At 39.6% G+C, this 21,506-nt stretch overlaps 1 protein-coding gene across 2 annotated transcripts in view; it reads right to left on the bottom strand.

The window, feature by feature from the left end:
• Positions 1-21,506, bottom strand: part of TESK2 (testis associated actin remodelling kinase 2) — a 76,117-nt gene that overhangs the window by 43,371 nt on the left and 11,240 nt on the right. For both annotated transcript variants that reach the window (XR_014618673.1, XM_084291235.1), the window contains exon 3: positions 7,753-7,874. Coding sequence is in view for 1 of the 2 variants with exons in the window: in XM_084291235.1 (XP_084147361.1) it covers positions 7,753-7,874 (122 nt within the window). In the remaining variant the exon portion in view is untranslated. The remainder of the gene's footprint in view (positions 1-7,752; positions 7,875-21,506) is intronic.

The raw sequence follows: 21,506 nt of genomic DNA, 5'->3' as shown, positions 1-21,506 counted from the left end.
TACTACCATACAAGCTGAACCTATAAGTGACAAAATGCAAATTAACAGTAAGCATCTCGCATGAGAAAGTTCAGCACAACTTAACCCGTGTGCACTTCAGAGCCCTCCTGCCACAGTTACGGTTTTGGTCATTTTTGGAGTAACCAATTTCCAGCTTCACTATCTAGACTTTGGTCTCAACAAGGAGAAACACATCTGTTGCTTCCACAATACTTAGAAATTTCCGCTTTACAAGCAAGGTGTAGAAATGCGTGATTTCGTTAAATACGACAGAGGAATTGTGTGGATTGAAGGAAAAGGTCCTTTTATATCCTCAAAACCTTGCGAATTTAAAACCAAAATGCTGCAAGACACGCAGTACTAGTTAAGCTAAGCTGCTTTTGGACAAATGAATGATCCTTACTGTTCTCTCATCTAACAGCTGACTAGTAAATTACAAGCAGCCAAAGAAATAATATAGATAAGGTTCTTTGGATAAGCTGAACTGTGGAAATCTGTTTTTATAACCAAAAAGAGAAGCAGGACTTGTACTTTGAAGTCTATTGCTTGCTTTCACCTCAAATAATATCTTCCCCAAATTAAATATGCAAATTTCTACTTGAAAGTGAAATTACAACTCCTGGTGCTTAATGAAGAGCAACAAGGCACAACAAAGTGTTGAGGGAAACGGTGAGATGGGTTTAGATACACTATCTACACAAAACATTGCTGATCCCGAGTTTCATTTCATACAGTAACTGCACATGAACAATTTTGTAAACCTGTTTACAGATTAAGCTTCCTAAAACTAGGAAATCCAGGCCCCTCCAAAGCAAAAATCTGTTTCTACCTTCATGTATTCTGAGTCTTTTAAAGCATGGTGTTAACAGTTTATTCACAACCAAAAGCAGAAAAAAAAGATACCAGTTCCACTATTAGACAAATTTCAAGTGTTTTCTCTTCCATGAAACATGGTAATGACAAAGGTTACTCCATCACTGCAATATTTTCATTCAACAATGAAGACAAAAATTATATTGTTTCCATCGGTATATCAACTCTTCCTAATTTAAAAGTAACATAATATAACTTTATAAAGGAATTCATTCTATTTGACCTAATTTATGAATTTAAATGCAATGAAAAACTTATCAAAAATTTGGTAAAATTAAATTTCTCATCTTTACCAGACAGGATAAATAATACTGTCATCAAAATCCTAGTAGAACTTTTTCTGATGACCTGTTTTGGTCAAAGGAAGCCTCAATGGAAACATATTCATTACCTTTGTGAACCTACACTTAAGGCAGAAAAGATACGTTGGCTCAAGTTACTCAGAGTTCACAAATACTTAAACATCTCGGTTTTCTACTGGGAAGCAGACATACGTTTCTGACTTTACATCAGATAGTAAAACAAAGCTCAATATCACGATCGCATGAAAAATGAAGGACAGATACATTCATAAAACCCACATCTTTAGAAGTTATTAGCCAGGAAAAGAGAAACCAGATACGCTGATAAAGACAGAATTAATGAGTTTACAGCAACATACTGAAACCATTAAAACACCGTGTCGAGAATCTCAGTTTTCCTACTCTGGGAAATAGATTGATAGAACAGACCTCTAGCGATCCAAATTCCTGGAAAACTTCTCCTTAACTGCTCTATCAAGCAATAATAAGCCTCCTGGTTAAGCTAAGTACTGCTACAAAATACTCTTGGAAAGCTTTTTCACTAAAAGGTAATATTCAAAGCAGCAGCTACCAGGAAATACAATTACCAAAAAAGGTTTAACATAAGATTCCCATTTCTGAGCTCGTCCCAGGTGAGATTCCAAGTTCTGCGGGTAGGAAGCTGACATGCTGGCCCGGTGCAGCTGAGATTATTCCTGTTGGCTAGACGCGCTGTCTCCAGAGCCAAGATGTGCTTGTAGGTGAACTTCAGCATGCTGTCTTGTCGGCCAAGGGTTACGCTTCCTATAAACATTTCTCGTTGGAAGCAGCCTCAATGAGCCAGCTCTCCGCAGAAGAGGAGATCATTTGCAGATATAAGGAAGCTTATTTTCAAGACAGAACATCTGGCCTTATCAGAGAAGCTGAATCACTTCCAAAGTCATAACTAGCAGTTGGAAAAGTTCCCCCAGAAGCTGCAAATGTATGAGGGATGCTATTCGAGTCCACCCTAAGTACAGTGCAGAACATTTCCACCACGAAAAGCTTTCTAACAAGTGTCAGTGATGTTCCCATGCTGCAAAACTCTGCTTCTGAAAGCCAGGTTATTCCTCAATCTGCAGTACCTGTCCTCCTAGACAGCAGGAAGAAAGTATTCTGGACTTCTTTTTTTAGTCTGTTAGGGCAGTTACCAAAGTGCTTCCAGCTCAGTCAGACTGCAGGGGAGAAAACTCTAGACAGATGGGGGACAAAAAAACTCAGTAGCCTCAGTGTCCAACCTTTGCCTCCTTGGGAAATAAAATAAAACTAATATCCAGATTAAACAGCCGTTAAGGATATCTAGACATTGAACATGTGCTTTCCATTAAAAGAACTTCACTGAGCCATGTACCTGCTCTGTGGATAAACCTAGGTCAGCGACAGTCCGACATAATAAACTGATGCCCTCCGAAATCCACTGATGCTTAGGTGAAAGAATTCAGGGGGTTCAGGATAACATTAAAAGTAACAAACAAACCAGACACACTAATGCAAAAATCTCTCATACAAGCTCGGTATTATAAACAGAAACGAGGTCAAGAGACAGATGCTTACTTCACTACACTATTGATGAAGGAAGAGTAAGTAAGAATATTAAGTATGCATTAAAACCTTCCTTAATGTTTTATGCACCATTTTAGTCACCAAGTATATTTCAAGTTTTCTACACTTGAATTGTGATTTAAGACAGAGATAAGGCGTTCCATCTATTACACACAACACAGGCTCTCTTTTATTGTGTACAACATTTCTAAAATTCTCTTCTGTGATACCTGCATCACATAGAGAGAATAAAAATATTTTTTTCCTTTCTGTTACACTGCTGTTTGATACAAGACAAATGATGCTAGAAGACAAAAGCCATTCTTCTACCTGTTGGAACAAAGTCAATCACAATTTCACAAAAAGGAGGGTTTGATAAGGGAAAATTGCATCAGAAAAGGGTATTGTTTTCCCAGGGGACTAGATTTGTCTGAAAGTAGCTGACAGAAAATTCTCCTTGAAAGAAGTCTGCATAATATACACACTACCTTCTTATTTTGTTTTGTTTGCGTGCGTGCACAGAAAGTAGATTTAATCAATGAGTCAATCTGTCTGCACGCTCACTGCCAAACGCAGCAATATCTCCAAGTGCTCCCACGAGAGCACTTTAGCCATGAGCTAAGGCTTTCTGCATACAGACTGTTTTAAATGAAGTCCCTAAGGTACAGCTTAAATAAAGAAGCATTTTTTCAGGAAAACAGTAGTGATATTAAAAACTGAAATTCTATCTCAAAATTGAAGATATGCTAATTTAAGAGACAGCACAGGGGACACAGAATCTGTGTTAGCACAGCACTTCGTTTCTGACAATGAGGAAAACACACCTGTAAGACATTATCAGAATGTAAAGGTATTAGTACCAGAATGAAAAGGTATCAGGTCTCCTAGTCTGGAGCCTAGGAGACAAGGGCAGATTTCTGGAGTCCTTTCCAGCTCTTTCCTTCTTTTGATTTAGGTAAAAACTCATGACCACGGAGCAGCAGCAGCATTCAGAGAAGCAGCAATGTGCTGAAAAACATTTACAAACATACATCAGCCTTGGTAGTAGATCTAACTCAAGCCTGCACTCTAAGTGGGACACAAACGAATAAGGAAGTAAAGAAATGCTCCAAACCTCTGGTTCCCCTACCTCCAGCTATTACAGCTGTATCATGCATCAGTCACTCCATATTAACGTGGCTATAGTAAATATCACATGGTGCAAACCAGAACTCCAGCTCGCTCCTCCATTCCTGCTCTAACCATCTGTTTTGAGGTAAGATGTGATAAGCCAGGCTGCCAGAAAGCAGCACATCCCCACGCCGAGGGGAAGGAGAGGTGTTGAGCAGAGACAGAAAAGCTTTTTAGTCTTCCAGCTTGCATGCAGGAATGAGATGGAGAGAGGAGATGATGCAACATGGGGCTGGTGGTAGAAACAGTTCAGAGCACTCCATGAACACCACTAGCCTGCTTTTGCTCCATCCACTCCTAAAATGTCCTTAATTTGATCCCTGGGGAAAACGAAGAACAAGAAAAGCAGTTCTTTCTTACTTAGTTTCTGATTGCCAAGACGATGACTGAATAAGAAATACAATACTACAGTTAACATCTACTCTGCCTCTGTAATCACATCTACTAATGGAAATAGGAAGCAATAGAGAGGGAGACCAGAAAACCTCCAAATCCCCTTACTTTTACCATTCATGCAGCTGCAGGAGCTTCTATTCCAAAACATCCTTAACAAAGAGGTTTCATTTTTGCCAAAATAAACCCTTTAGTGGAGGCTAGCTTCTGACTTTTTCTAATGTACTTTGCATCAGGATTTTTTTAACAGATCTACTTTATATATAATTATATATATTTGACCACAAGAGTCTTTGTGATGCTACCACAGGGATGATACACTTACAGGAACTTGGAAGTGAAAACTAAGCTCTTCACTGTCTTCTGATCAAGACAGATCTACATGGCTGGCCAAATGCAGAATTTGAGCACAGAAACACTGAAATGAGAGTGGTGATACTTAGCCTTCCAGCTCTGTGCCAAGCAACACAAGTTATTTTTAAAGCTTAAATAACCAGACCAATATTTCATCAAGTATTAGAAGCGGAGGAACTGGAATACCTTGACACAGCTCTGCCTCCCAAAGAAGTACAGAAGTGTCTAGGTCACTAAGGTAAAGTCTCTGCAGTGCTCAGGAATGGAAGAAAGTCAGACTAATTCAGACACCAGACTGGTGCTTGTAGGCTGGGGGGGGAAAAAAACTCAAAAGACATCTGGAACTGTGAAAATGAGATGATATAGATAGCACAGAAGCAAAAGCAGTCTCAAATAATCAGCAGTATTAATTATTCACTTCAGTGCAATTAATGGCAAAAACACAAGAATCTTTGCAATAACAGCTTGAAATTAATTGCAGGCACGTTGGAATGGATAGCTAGTAAAAGTTTGCAATGCATTCTGGAACACTGGCAAAGGGGATTTTTATTTTCTTTTTATTATACAATGGATAATAATGATCCTTGGCTACCAAACACACTAGAATGAGGAATCTTTTCTCTATGCCATATCACTTAGCTCTTATAAAGCAGAGAAGAATTCGATGTCAAAGACAGATTAATTTACAGATTAAGGCACTAAACCATCAGGATGTTCAAAAACATAACCGCACCCAGTTTAAGGAAGATTTTGGTACACCAAAATAAACAAATCATTGCCAAAACTGACACTTACTTTCTAAAATATTAACTAACCGAACAACACACGTGTTGAAATAGGCTGAAAGCAGATTTTAGATACCATAAAGCCAGTATCGATCCCATTTCATAATCTGACAAGATGTTTAGTAGGAGAGCGTCTCACAGCCCTCTGGCCAGCTGGAGTTAACCACTGCTCAACGTGACCTAAACATTGCAGCTTAAGAATCCACTAGTGCCCTGACTGGCAAAGAGCAGTTCAGGACTGATGGAAAGTCACACGTTCACAGCATAAATTCACAGTAAATAGTTCTAGAGCTTACAGAAGATGAAGAAGCTCACAAGTATATATTACATAAGATCAGAGATCACTCCCAATGCAAGTGGAGGAGATCCAGTGGAAAGTGGAAGTTATGCATTAGAACTTCTTGGAAGAAGATCATTCTCTTTAAAACTAATACAAGTCTATAATTTCTAAAAATCTAAAAATAAAGAAGCATGGTGTTACAGAACATTTTCCCAGTGACCTCTTAGCAGTACTTCACTGCTCTTACTTGATAACACCATGTTTTTAGCTTTCAGCACTATACTATGCAAGTAAATGATTATGAAACATTTCTAATGTGTTTTTGAAGTGGGAAATGGGTCCTAAGCTAATTTTTATGAAACTAGAAGAAGCGCCAGTAATTTACAGGTTTCTGAAACATACATACAGATGTGCACACACACACACGTAGAGGTAGATAACATTTAGAAAGGGAGAAATCTTCTGTCAAATAACACGAAGGGACTGGAAATACTGCAGTGAGTGATTCTAAACCAAAAATTAAGTGAAACATAACTAAAACAGAAACAGCAAGTTATGCAATAGAGGAAGAAAATAAGTTTTTACTGTACATTATTATTCAATAGAATAATAAAACTAAGTAGTTCTCATTTGCATTTCCTGCAGGAATATCCTTGCTGCCTGCAGCAAGCATACTTAAAGACTTTTTAATACTTGAGAACCAGCTCTCCTTGAAAAAGCCTTAGATGAAGCATTTCACAAAGCGAGTGCTGTTTATGCTTCAAAACAGTTATGCCACGATAAGACATACCTTTCAACATATGACATTTATTTCTTATGCATTCACTTATAACTGCTTAGTTGAACACAGATAATCCTGTGTAATAGCTGGGAGATCAAATAGAATTCCTTTTCAGCTTCACCCATAAATTGATATATTAGTGGTTTTTCTTCCAGACCACCTGTGCAACACCACTGATTCCAAATTATTTATAGACTAAGGCCAGATGACATCAGTATATCATCAATATTATCTCTTAGACATAAGGCCTTTAAATTTCAACTATTACTCAGAACTGAGTACCATAACTCTTGTTCTCAGCAACACCTGTGTAATTCTGTTCAAGGGGGATAGGGCTAAATTCTGAGAGAAAAGGAGTGGTGGATAGATGTAAGAAAAGTAAAGATGCTGAAAACTAAAATTCCAGTTCTCACATCATTTAAAAAATAAATAGAAGAGCAATGATAATTGCTGAGAACTTATCTCACTTTGTAGCAGAAAAAACAAATCAGACAAAAATCTCTGATTAGAGGCAAACTGCTACAACACTCAGATCACTATACACTGGGACCAGTAAAATCAATACAGTTTTACTACAAGTAAAAGTTCTCTACCTTCTCAGGGTTTTTTTGTGTTTGTTTTTAGGAAAAACAGAACAGACACCAATTAACGGAATACTCTTTAAAGATAATCCAAGTGCTTCTGGTTTGAATCCTCATAAATACTGAAGGAAACAAACAAGTTGTTACGCATCGGTTGATGAAGACTGAGCCAGGACTTCACAGATCAGATAAGCTAATTATAAAGATATTTTAGGAATCAGTACTATATCTGTACTATTTAATAGTCTTGTGAAAAAGAGGAAATTAAAGTTCACTGTGTCTCCAACAAAAGTTTTCAGAAAGCTGTACTGCCTGGACTATCATCGTAACCACAAATCATGTGAATGGTGATATATCTGCAATCATTTAAGTTCATGAAGAGAAGTCCATTTCACTCTTCAGATCGTTTTACTGTTTCATCAGAAAATAACATGGAAACTTGTTTTTCTCTGAAATTACTTATCACTAGTAAACGCAAGATACCAAAATCATGTGAATTTTCTGTTTGCTCAAGTATTTTCTCTCTTCTTCCCACTCCACCTCTCCCATTAGGACAGCAGCTGTTAGAAGCTGTTCCTAACACATTCATAGATACAGCTATACAAAAAAATGGAAATAGAAAAGCTCTGCTAGAGACAACCTATCTCCATACAACTCAGAAAAAGTAGTATACCTTAAGATGTTTGGATGTGAGAGTCTATTCATAAGTTGAACCTCTTTCAGCATGTTTGCTCTGTTGCTGTTCAGTGTGTTCATCTTCAAAGCCATGACCTGGTCTGAAGTTCTGTGTCTTACCTGCAAGATACAAGCAAAAAAATGGTAAGAATATGTCCTAGCAACATGAAATTGGACATCACCTGTACAAGGCTGCACCTCATCATCTTAGCACGAGTGAAGGAAGCCACTCGATTGCCCAGGGAAAGAAAGTTCCCTACTCCAAGTCCTATAAATCTCACCTCCTTCCCATCCATACCCTTCTTTTCCCATAGCAGTTACTGGCTCCATTGCTCACAGAACGTGGAGACCCTGCCTTATACAGCTGCTGGGATGATTTCAGAAGTAGTCAAGATTTACTTCTTGACTACGACCATGAGCCAGATTTTACACTCAGTGTAGAGAAGGCATTCACACCAACCCGTACTGCAAAGCAGAGATGTTACTGGACATGGTATCACCCAGTCTAGGATGTTCAGTAGTGGCTGCACAGTGCCAGCATGAAAAAAGCTTTCTCTAGCAGCTGTGCAGAACCAGCACACCAGAGACAGCTTCCCCAGTCAGACATGCATGAATCCAGCCACTTCTGACGTGCTACCCTCAAACCAGCCTATTTGCCACCAGCAAACAGGCAAACATTAAGTAGATGTGCTACTATTAGAAAGAACTTGTCACAATAGCATAAGGCAAACAGCAAAGGACTGTGCAAGCTGAAGAACAGCCCACAGGCTTTTTCTCCTGCTTCTCCCCTGCCCATGCACACGAGCTTCTCAGCTGGCTCACCCACAGCCACACAGTAATCCCAGGGTAATAAGGATCAGAGAGAGGAGGTGGAAAAGGATGTAGAAAGCAGCACCAAGAGCAGAAACCAGCAGCAAGTTCATGAGCATGGGACTTTTCCTTTCAGTGGCAATACCGGCTTTAAAAAAAAAACTGGTTGAACTACAGCTTTAGTGTGTTATAACAAGATAATCCAGAATTCTTCTGTGCATAACCTGTCCTGCCTGTTTGGCATTCTTATTAGTTTTAAGCAGGATGATTGCATGTTAACTTGATGCGGTTTAGTGTTACTGGTCAGGTTTCTTGTGTCGATTGTGTGCTTTCATTAATTTTTAATTTTATGCAGCTTTTGCATACTGAGCCAATTTGAATGAACAAGCTGAGCTGGAGAGGTCAACTTCTTTATGCAGACATTTTTTAATACCTATTTTAGTTATACTTCAGTTTTATTAGCTGTAATGCTTTGGCTGAGGAACAAAAATAGAAAAAAAAGCTTGCATTCACTTAAGAAAGGAAGGTTTGTTCTATCAATGCAAACAAATCAGAATAAGGACAATTTAAAAGCCTTCAGTCTATACAGAACAGCTCTATCAGCTCAAGGAATACTTCCTCTGGGAGAAGGGTGAGGAATCTTTAGCGTTGTGCTAGAGCGATTTGGGTTTGCAGTGAACGGGAAAGAATTTGAAGGAGCTTAACTCCTATGGGCAGGGAGCTACTTGGAACAGGACTCCCTCAGAAATCAGCTTTCCACTAACACTGAAGCTTCAGGGTCTGCCAAGAAGGAATGAATAGAGGTAGAAGGTGAGCAGAAACTTGGACGGAGTGTGGTCTTGAACAATATTTGCCTTCTCATTTACTCCACTAGCTACCTCTTAATTTCTTGCCCATTTCTATAATTCACTCCATTCCCTGCCAAAACATCAAGTCTTTTTTGCCTCTGCTCTTTGGTAAAAGAAGAGCCTATCCTATAGTAGCACCTTCTTCCTTGTTCTTTGCCTTTTCCTTGTTTTGGCCTCTTCTTGAGCTAGGGAAACCTCAGAAAAGAGGGTGGGTAAGTTTTTGGAGCACTGTCCTGCATGCTTCCTGGATTTTCAGGTCTGACAGGCAAGAGGAAGCGGTCAGCAATTGCTTCTCAAAGGACCAGCTGGCTGCAGCACTAACACCATGCCCAGAGAAAACTGAGCAGGTTTTGCAAAGGACATTTTTCATTCTTCATGTCAGAAGGATATTCCTGAAGTCTTTTCAGTCTTGATAGACTGAACTGGGTTCTGTAGCAAGCTTTGGGGGCTTTTTTTTTTTTTTTATTAAATCAATTTGACCATGCTTCAGAACAGCTCAGATTTCTAGCATCTGAGCATGTTAACAGATTTCTGAGAGGCAGCCCACACTGTGCTGAAGGTGGGAGAACAGGGACTCGTCCTCTCACACCAGCTACCATTTGAGTTCGGAGGGAAAGGCAGACCTGACGGCAGAAAGGCTTCTTCTCAAGAGGTCAATACCCAAGACAGTGAATAAAAATCAGATGACAGCTTATACATCACGGAACACGCTATTAGTCACTTAGGATACACATGAGGATAATTGTGTTCTCTGCTCTGAAGGAGAGCTGGCAAACAGCATTTGCACAGCAAGAACGGACTGCCAAGAGGCACAGGCAGGTCCTACCTCGAAGGTCAAGCTCCAGATCATCTGAGCTGTCAGCTCTTCTTTACAGCAGCTGTCAGTTACACCACCCCGTGCATCTACTTACCTGTCACTCATACTCTAGACAAAATTGGGGTCTCCATCGGCATTCCTTGCCAAAACCCCAAACAGTCTTTAATCTTTTATCTCCCGTCAGGCCTCTTTTGTGTACATGAAAGCATGGAAATGGTGTTTCACTCACAAGACAGCTCCAGAAGGGAAACTTGTAAAGATCTTAGAAATGTTACCGATCACATTTAGTGTTTGTTTATAGGGCATTTTGCCTCAGTGCATGCCTGTACCCTCAACATAAGCAGGGAACCCTAGCAGTTTGCTGTAAAACTGTCAAAGCTGTTGACATTATTATTAATTAGAGTTCCTTGCATATGAGATCAAGTAACCTTTCGGTGATGTCTGGATGATCATGTCCGTGCTTGGAAATATTCTAGCAATCCTACAGCTGCCTTCCCATGTTGCTCTGCACCCTCGTCTGCCTTCAGCCTGCTTACCTACATGCCTTCATCTCAGAGGTCACAGTAACCAGATATTGCCTCCCTGTTTTATTGCTGTCAGGCAGTTAAAGTGTCCCTTTGCACTGATTCTCCAAGGATCAAAGTGTTTTGTAAGTACTTTGACCTGGCTATGGCTAGCTGCATGGCCTGCCTGGTCTCTGTGTCTTCAAACCACGTTCTAGCCCTGGACCTCCTTACCTTCCTCTGAAGAAATGAGGTAGGTAGAAGAACCTACTCTCCAGGTAGAGAAACAGGAACATACTTGAAAGAAATATCATCATAGTGATTGAGCAGGGCTCACATTCACAGTAATTACTCACTATGTAGACATTGTATCCAGTTCACATGGGGAATTATCCTGCAAAAGTTGGGATTTTTTAATTTTCTGCTTGCTACAAAGTTCTTTGTTATTAATAAACCCTAAATATTGTTTAAATAACTGTTTATTAGCTAATGGGTATACCAGAGCTTTCTGAAAATCCAAACGTTTATATTACTTCCACTCTTTGCCTGTACTGAAGGTGTGGGAAAGACTGATTTCATCTTTCACAAGGTTTTTTTTGACCTTTACTATTAACTGTACCCTTCCAGCTGTCCTTAGAATGAGTTTCTGAAGATCATTTCCCAATATTAATGTTATAAATCTGCCAATACAACTTCAAGGTTTGCCCTTCGTTTTCTACTGTATTTTCGTTATTTGTCAGCCAGGTAACATTGATTTGGAAGTACTTTATCATTGCTACCTTCCAAAATTGCCTTTAATCATTTTCCAGTTTTTCCTTACCCTCCTCTTCTCTGGTATCCAGCCTTACCACTTAATTACATTTACAGATCTTTACTTACACAGCCCATTACCCAGAATCAGGTTGCTTCCCCCAATTTATCACCCACAACAATTTTTCAACATCCTGTTACGCATCTCAACCTTCACCAGGCTGTTTCATCTTCACCTTTCTGGTCATGCGTCCGAAGTACCACTTCACTAACCATTTTACTTCAGTAACCTTCTCCAGTCTACATATATGACATTCCCCAAGCTTGCTTCCTGGCTGAGCTCGTTGTATTACCCACAAGAATCCTGCACACGTTCTTATTACATACGCTGACTCACCATCCTTATATTCACCAATTCAAATGTTCCCTGCACACTCAGCCTTCACATTAATGATAGATGATAACAGGTGGTGTAGACATAAAAAGTTATGTGAGTTGTTCTCTTTTCTCTGACAGTCTCTAAGTGTCTTCACCTGATTTGCCTTCATTTTCTCTTGCAGTGACAGGAGATGAAGGTATTACCTCAGTTAGCCTTTTAGGTCATTTGCACTACCTATGCTTGACTGTGATTGACCAAGTCCATGAAAAAGCTGGTGAGATTCAGGAGATGATAAAAAATATTATTAAAAAGAGAACACATCAGAGGACATTATATGACAGGTAAGCAGTTCTGAAGCAGACCAGCATTTGGCCCTCATGCAAGACCTACCCCAGGGACAGCTGACTTCCTTGCTGTGACAGCAAAAGGAACCTTAAACAAGTTAGGGTCAGATGCATTTTATTGAAGACTCACGGCCAAGCCATCAAGTCACCACACTCATGGACATAGGTATATTCATAGACAAGGTATATTCATACCTTGGAGATGAATGCATTACAAAAATGCATAACTCTGATTGAGGAAAATTCCCTTTAATTGAGAAGATCAACCTGTACTTCAGGTCAGATCTCATTCATATCCTCATGTTAGCGATGTCAATATCATGTCAAGTCTCACATCAGTAGAAAAATCTGTAGTGACAAATAGGAGCTTAAAGAAATACATCAGTCTAGATAATATTAAGCTGCTGTGTTGATGCTGAGGACCAAGACTGGATTGTGGCTGTTTTCATAGTGGTATAGCATGTCACTACCCTAACTTCTTGTAGCAAGAGAGAAACATGCCAAGTGTAACAAAGCCTTGCCAAACAAAACTAGTCAACATGTGTTACATGAGTTTAGCACAGGTTCAGAAGATAGAGAGGAACTACACAAAAAAGAAATCAATAGATTTTAAAAGCCTGACAGTAATTGTAACTGCATTCACTTTTAGTATGAGAAAAAAATGAGACAGACACAGAAAGTTGCACCTTTTACCATTGCCTTTTAGTACAAAGGCTTGGAACTGGTCATTAAACAAAGATCCTGTAACTTCAGAAACTTCTAACATCACCAATACAGCAGAGTAACAAGATCAATTACTACAGAATATTCCACACCTGCAGCCAAATGAGTTCTCTATTTTTTTGCCAAACAAAAGTGAACTTATAATTAGTAAGTAGTACAGCTGTTACTTTATAAATCCATTTGTGTGAGCCAAAAAAAACTTCATTTTTCTTTTGTATTTTGTTTTACTTCATTGCCCGCTGTAATGTAGAACCAGGGCCCAAAATACAGCGCTCATTTATTTTAAACAAACGATTTGCTGATAGGAATCTGTCTGTATCTCTGCCACTAACTTGATCTCAAGCAAATCAAAGGCAAAAAAGAAACCACAGTCTTATTTTGAGAGAAAGCACAAATGAATCTGAGGGCTATTGTTCCACGGTTTGAGATCAGATGTAAACAGGCACAGCCAGGGTGGGGAAGCTGCCTGATTTTGTGGCCCGTTCAGCAGAATGTAACCATATAAAATTCCCTCAGCAATCCAGAACAAAGCTCATTCATGGACCTGCTGCTTAATTGCTGGGAAAAAGCAGAAGAGCCTTATTTTTTTTTAAGCTACACCACAACCTGACTACATAGCTCACGTATGTATTTCCAAACCAAGTATAAAGTCACAGTCAGAGAAGGAAATACTGAGTTAGAAGCACAGCTCTGGGAGCTCATTCTTCTTCATTTTTAATGTCAGCTACCTTGTCAGCTCACTGAATAACCCTGAGCATGCCACTTCAATTCCATGCGTACATTCCCTCTTTAGCTCTTTAAGTCTATAATATGGAGGTGATAATGCTATTTCTGAGCCAGGGAAATCTGACATCTGCAAATGTCAAACATCCAAAGATAATACATAATGAGATACTGTATCTTTGTGTCCTTATTCTCCTATTTCCTTTTTTAATACTGATGATTAAATATTTCCTGTGTTACTATGGTTTTATCCTGTGCAAAATGTGACGATATTTGCATGATCTGCAGATGATTTTTAAGCAAGAACACTTCACGTTAAGTTCTTCTGGCATGTAACTGCACCTCCAGTCTTTTCTAATATATTAACAGTTTGGTACCAAGCATGCAATCCCCCACTGTACCAGGGATGTCATCATCACCATTCAAACACATTTGTTGATTTTGTTTTAAAAATCTGCATGGGAACCTTGAGAGAAAGTTTTATTATGGTCAGAAATAGTTTCCTTACACTTCCCTCATAAATCTGTCAAATAAACGTTACTCATGCATGAGTAAGGAAGTCAGTCTCACATTTGTGCAGAGCTGCTTGCATGCAGCTATTGCTGCTATAATCAGTCACAGCACTAGGGCTTGAGCACAAAGAAGAGAGCATGGAATATACAGCAGCTACATTTTGCTTTCTTGAGGATAGTTATGTTTTTATGAATTGCTACAACTCTGTGGACATAGCCAAAAAAATGAGAGCTCTTAGTAATTTCTTGTTACTTCAGCCTTCATGGAACTGCTTTTCTCAAGCATTAAGTTCTCTTACAAAAGGAAAAAAGGAGCTAATTAAATATTCCAGGCAACTTCTTAAGCGCCTCCTCATTGTCAGCAATGGCTAGGAACTACAAGAACTGGATTTGCAGGACTCAAATCAAGCCAGCTGACGTGACAGGTACTATGTTACCCATACTGTCAGCCATGGATCAGTTACCAAAACAGCATCTCCATTTTGATTACTCAAATAATGTCCCACAGCTCTGTCCTCTCCTCAAGCCCTGACCCCGTTCAGTGCGAGCAGCAAACAGAAGGCACCCACACCCCAGCCAGAAGCAGCTCACACACAGCACAGATGGATTGCCATCACACAGCCACATCCATCACTCCTGTGCAATAGATTACTCCACCCCACCACCCACCCAATGCCAGGAAAACAAGCACTCAGAGAGGTGTGTCACAGCAGTCGTAGGGGATGCAGCCCGTTCCCGAGGCTCAGCCATGTTACCGCTGGACACAGGCCAGCGCAGTTATTTGAAGAACAGTAAATCAGCACCTGTCCCCTGGTATCAGCAATGAATGAGCTTACACAAACGTGCATGTTTGCCAGCTGGCAAAACAGAAAATCCCAGAGCTGCCAACCCAGCACATCTCCATACAGAACAGAAAACTAAACAGACCATTTAACTGCGCTGGAGAAATTATTACGTTCTGCTCTATTTTTCAAAGATTTTTTTTCTTCAATAGGGAAGTTGGCTGATCAAAGCAGGGAAGATGAAATGTAGTGTATGCAAACTCTTTTCCCCCACGTTTGTTAATTTGCTTCACTTGGTACAATTTTAGACCTTACTTGTAGCGATGCCAAGTAGGACTGCAGGAAGGAGCATTACAGAAATAATATTTTTTAAATTTTCCTAGTATTTTTCAACACCGCTACAAAAGGCAAGACTTACATTAGGTCTACTACCCCATGACATCTTTGAGGCTACTAAAATGTTATAAGGGGATTGTTACATATATATATATACACACACACATATTTAAGACTTCTGGCCATAAAATAGATAAATCAATCAATCAAAAGAAGAGTTATGTCAGATAAGTCAAACATGAACTAGCCCTCTGTTCTTAGCCTTTCAAAGCAATCTCAGTTCTGACGAACATGCATGAGTGCCCTGCATGTGAGGCAGGAAAACCTAAAATGAATGATACACCTGAGCAGGGATGAAGCCTCATGAGTATTTTGGCCATTTTGTAATCCCTAGGGGATAATTATGCAGGTGAGGTTTTTAAGTGATACATTAGTGATCCATCAGAGTAAGGCCTATTTACTTCACCCTGCCGATGTGCTAAAAGCATTGGCTAATTAAGTGAGAAGGACTGGGATGACAGCATCTTGGCACCTCAATAATCAAAAAATCACTAGCAAGAGGAAGGCAACTGTCTGCGTGGTTACCACACAAAACATCTTGGCAGTTGCTAAAAGGCTTCCCAAAGGCTGATACTTCACACAGCATGAGAGGAATAATCCTTCTCAGTATTTATGCCTCATCTCAGTTCCAGAATGAGGCTTCTTCCTACTCTGATATTTGTCAGGAGTAGGAAGCGAATGATTAGAGGCACCCAGCTGATACAACTCAAGAGCTTGAGGTTTTAAGGCTACTCTAGCCATCTTGGTCAGTTCACGTTAATACAGTGACTGCATTCCCAAGCAAACAATTAGTGGTGTGTTTTAACACTATAGTTTCACATAAGAGGCCTTAAGCCCCATTTATCTTGCTTCTGTCAGCCTGAGAGTTACCTCCACTGGTCAAAAGAGGAAGATTTTTAGCTTAAAACTAAATCCTTTTGAAATAAGAAGCAAGACCACACAGCATGTGTGGACAAGATCTGCTGTTTTACTAAGAGGTATCACATCACCCAGGAGAGAGGGAGCAACCACAATATCTCTAACTCACTGTGACAGAATGAAGGAAGAAATTTAGAAGAGGAACACCACACCTGGGTGGGGTATCACTCAAATGGATGTCACTTCTCAAAGCTTACAAGGTATACTCCTCATGCCTACAAACACAAGGATTAGATCTGAGTTTCCTGCTTGTTTCCCTACTTCCGTATTCATTTTCCAATCTACAAGGACTTCCGATGCTACATAGCACAGGCAGAACCAGAAAAATCTCATTTTGCCTGATGTAGCAACACCAATCTCAAGGAAGAAAAAAGATATTAAAAAGACTTGCTTAGACCAGTAGATTCTGAATTTGTTGACCTTAGACTGTTGGTAGCTGTAAGCATCTCAACACTCGGCCAAGCTTAATCAAGAACACTCTTAAAAAACAGGATGGCTCCAAACATCACCAATGAAACTAGCAGGAGAGAGCAGACAATTTTGGTTAGGCAAGACTGTTCCCAAGCCACTTAATGTTTCAGAATAGGCCTAATTCTCATTACAGCTAATAGCCACTGGGCCTTGTTATGCCTTCTTCCTCAAACAAAGGGATAAGAAAAAGGCATTGTTTGAGAAATCTGTTTTCTCATTATAAGACTGTTTACGCACTGTAATGACATTTTTACACACTGACTAGGTTAAGCTTGAAATGATTCATTGAACCACTTTTCCAGTTATTAGATGCTGTTTATATTCTTTGTTTTTCCCTGATGTATTGACACCACGTTCCACAGTTCCCCAGCTTAAGAAAACTCAAATATTTGATTCTGAAAAAGTATTTGCATACAACTAGGCAGTTTCCTACAAATATTTTATAGGGCAACTGAAATAAAATACTACTTAAGCCTATCAAATGGTCTCATAAATAGCAATAACACCGTGTGATCTCACCTCTAGTGTTTTATGCAGCTTTTGAAGAACACCTGCATTTGGCTCAGGGCCCCAAACATGCTGGTAATTCCAGAGGTAACCAATCCCTTCTTAGTATAAACCCTATACCGAATGTTCAAAACAGCACATTAGAAAATGAGAGAACTTTGAAACTGAAGGAGAAAGGACAAAGACAACACGTGAGATAGATTTGACGTATGTTGTGAAATTTCACATCATCAGCTGACTTCCATGCCAATGCTGCCCCTTCAGAGTATTTTTATCCTGAATACCAGAAATGCTTCCTTATGAATCAGTTTCAGAAAAAAAAAAGAAAGCCAACCCAGGCAACAAATTAACTGTGCAAGATACATATTCAAGCTTGCAGGGTTCCTACAGCCTATTAATCCAGAAAGATATTCTAACTTTTAAATTGACAGCACTATGATTTCATTCCTTAATACAAAGTGGCAATCATTTTAAGTGAAGCATGAAGAAAGCTCATACAGATGATAGAAAGCAAGTCTTAGAGACCCTTTTATATGAGGTTTAGTGTTGCTGGAGCCATAGCTCTGTTAACACAGTGCATATGCGAACTTTCATTACGTCTCTAGACTTGCAGTGCCACAATAAGTCTTCTTTTTGTCATCAGCAACATACTGGAGATAATTGCACTTAATTTCTCCTAGAAAATAATTTGTCTATTAGGCATAATTCCTCTCCACATACTTTGCTTATGTCAAGCTTGGCATTTATATTGCTATTTAGGCCTTCCTCCTATGCTGCACATCTTCCTGTTTTTCTTTGCATTATAGATTTGTGAAGTCAAAAGCACAGGGTTGGAAAAGACTTCATGCCATCTAGTTCTTCATCCCTCTATATCCCAGACCAAAACCAGCTTCATCTGTCACTCTTCATTCTTTAAAAGCTGACAGTAGAGACTACTGTAAAAGAAGATGCTAACTCACAGGCATCTGAAGAATTAATTTCATTGAAGTGAGAGGAGAATGGCTGCATCACAAGCCACACTGGACCGAAAAACCTCCAGAAGTAGATTAAGCTACTCCGGTTTCCCATGAAGACATGCACATAAACAACATCTCCTTCAACTGGTTGAGCTGGGAGAGCAGGAGTCCTTGGCAGAGGGATGGTAAAAATCTATAGAGGAAGTACAAAAAGCAGCTGGAAGACCTGTTTTCCATCATCTGTATGAGCTTTCTTCATACTTCTCTTACAACAGCTACCATAAAGAAAACCAACAGACTTCCTGTCTCGCTCTACATAGGATAAAAAATTAAAGAAAAAGTATTCTGTACAGTTAAGTTCATGGAGATACTAATGCCAACTTGAAGAATGTGATTTTGGCTTGAAGTTTGGTAGCAAAGCCTCAAAGTCAAACTGTTCAAAAGTGAAAGCCAGAGTTGTACTAAGAGCCAAATTCAACCTTTCACTTGGTATTAACAAATAAACACAGGCAACACAGAAAGGGTTGTTTATGTTGAAAGTTCTGAAATAATAACCAAGAGGGTATGTTAGGACTGAAAAAAAAAAATCTCTTGCTGGAATGCTCAGAACCTCCTTGATTTATGCTGACATTTAATCCCTTTCCCCTCTTCAAAGAATTCAGGGCTACCAAAAGGTGTTGGATTGACTGTCCCGAAGACCTGACATCCCTTTTACACAGCAAGCAGGTGCACACAGAGGCAGTAAGGAGCAGCTCATGCAGTCCTGGGAGCGAGCTGGGGCCTTGTCCTGCAGAAGGGGACACCCTCAAGCAATAGGAGCGAGCTCTGTACTAGTTATGAGCCCGGCAATAACACACAGCCTTGCATTTAGATGTAAAGCACACTGACAATTCATATATTGCACTGTCTGATAGTCTGTCAAAACCTGAGTTAATGAAGACTCCGGTTCTGGAGAGTGTTACCTGCAGACTGAGCCACTGGTTTCCAATCCTTTCTCCAACACATTTTGTCTGAGCATGGGCTGAAAGCCAACAGGCAGCACCTTTGTTATGAATTCAGCTTCTGTTGCCCCTTTTTTCTGCCCTTTCTTCACATTTTTTTTTAATAGTCATCCTCTCCTTTTAATCTAAATTGGTGTTCCCTTTTCTACAGACTCATTTATAAAACTGCTCAAATAGCTCCCTTCCTCCTTCCACACATTCACAGACATTTTAGTCTTGGAAGAAGGCCTCTGTTGACATGATAAACCATTAAATGCCACAGGAAAACTGAACCCTCTGTCAGTAAGGAGTTGCTTTTAGAGCCAAGAAGCAAACAGACACGACCAGCTGTAAAAACAACTGAAACTGGGAAGTCCTAGCTATAAAAGGATAGATTAATAATAATAATATTAAATAATAACAAAAACACAGCCTGGCTGCACCAAAGGAGGTTCCAGAATCCCCTATAATGGAAGTTTTAAGGACAGGCTGAAAATAACTGCCAAGAACAGAGCACATGCACTTGAGCATGGCTCAGCTAAGGAGACTACAGGAGTTCTAATAAACAGAGCTGGGAAGGGACGGTATTTTAAAAATTGGTGACCAGATTTATTAAAGCCATTGTATAAAATGACAAGTCTTACAATAGCTATACACATAAACACACAGACTTCTGCAAGACATCCGACTTTGCGCCGTAAGCTGCTGTAAGTAGGTTAAATATGAATGATAGCTCAAGCTACAGTTGTGCATGACAAAGCAGCGTGAAATGGGGAAGTTTCAACCGAGCTTCCAGAGGAACTGAGCTAGGCCTCGTGTTACTCAATGCTCCATGTTCACTTCCAGCTCACTGACGACAGCTACCACTCAGAGAAATTCAAATCCTTCTAGCATTGCCCTGCTCTCCTTATTTCACTAAGTAGGGAAGGCCACATCGTATCTCAGGCACATCTGAGCAAAAAGTAACACACCCCAATGAAAAGCTTCACTAGAATCAAAGACTGAAGGCTGTACCTACAGAGCAGGAGACCCACGTCCAGTGAGCAGCACCATGAAGATGTATGTAGGAGTCCCATAAAACAAAAACACAACACAAGTTTGTGTGTTATGATAACAAGTATTGAGTGTTTGTAAGACTGTGGCAAAGCAAAAGGCTAGTTTGGACAAGTCATTGTTAAGAACAAAACTAGGGCACTCAGTTTTATGCCCACTTTAAAAAGAAAAAGATGTTGCAGAAGATGGTGGAAAAACTTAAACCTCTACTGCAAAAGCAAGGTTAATCTCAGGGCAGGAAAAAAAAAAAAACACAAATTTGGACCATGTTACACATCAAAAGGGTCAAAATATAACTTGATAATGCACATCATTTTTTACAGTGAGGAAGGTAGAGGTACTAAAGATTCCAGCTGCGCCAAGAAACACTGACTGGGTAGACTAGCAGGCCAAAGAGACTTCGCAACAGGGAAATTAAACACTAAGCACTGGCATCACTGACATTGCTTTTGCGGTCTTCAGCTCAGAATTGAAGAAAAACAAACAAACCCTGTATTGTATGTCACGCCAGTGTGCTTTAGCCAAAATACCAGTTACTGCTATAGTGTAATGACCTTTCATTATGTGGCAGTAAGCGTAGATCATCTAATATCCCTTCTAAGCCTTAACTGCTTGAGAAGTACATAATGCCTTCCTTCATTCTCAAACATCCCGTCTAACCATAAGACATAATGGGTAAAGTCTACCATGAAAATAGATATTCACAGATATAATAGATATTAAACAAAATACACTTTTTTGGTCAAGCAGCCTGTAACCTTTGTCTCTCATAACCTCTGTTTCTGAAGTCCTACGAGTAAATCCATCATTCACCCCATTCTACAGTTCTTACTTTGCATTGTTTATTCTAGATAGCAAGTTCTGCCAAATTTAGGCCAAATTTAGGCCAAAGGCCAACAGAGGAAAGTGACTACTGCTCAACATCAAACATTTCTGCACTAGACTCTTCTTCAAGACCTGAAAATTATAGATGGAGCGATGTCAATCAAGAAAAATAGTAATCAAGTCACAAAGCACAAAAAGATACAGCTCTGAATCTCACTTTTGGAAAAGCCAGACAGTAGGATCTGGCAGATTTACCACAGTCAGATGATCCAGAGATCAAACCCACCAGCATGACCTTGCACCTTATAGACATAGCATCCAAAGTGGTACAAAACATGAATTGAACTGGGTAATGTCCATCAGAACTAACAGAACTACCAGCTGAGTACATTACCATACTAGTTAGTATTTCATAAAAAATAAATATATATGAGTGTTCTTCACAACCCTGAAGC

Source organism: Netta rufina, assembly GCF_964035555.1.
Source record: "Netta rufina genome assembly, chromosome: 8".
In the NCBI taxonomy this organism is placed as follows: Eukaryota; Metazoa; Chordata; class Aves; order Anseriformes; family Anatidae; genus Netta; species Netta rufina.
The sequence above is the reverse complement of the archived record's forward strand: the minus strand, read 5'-3'. Positions and strand labels throughout refer to the sequence as shown.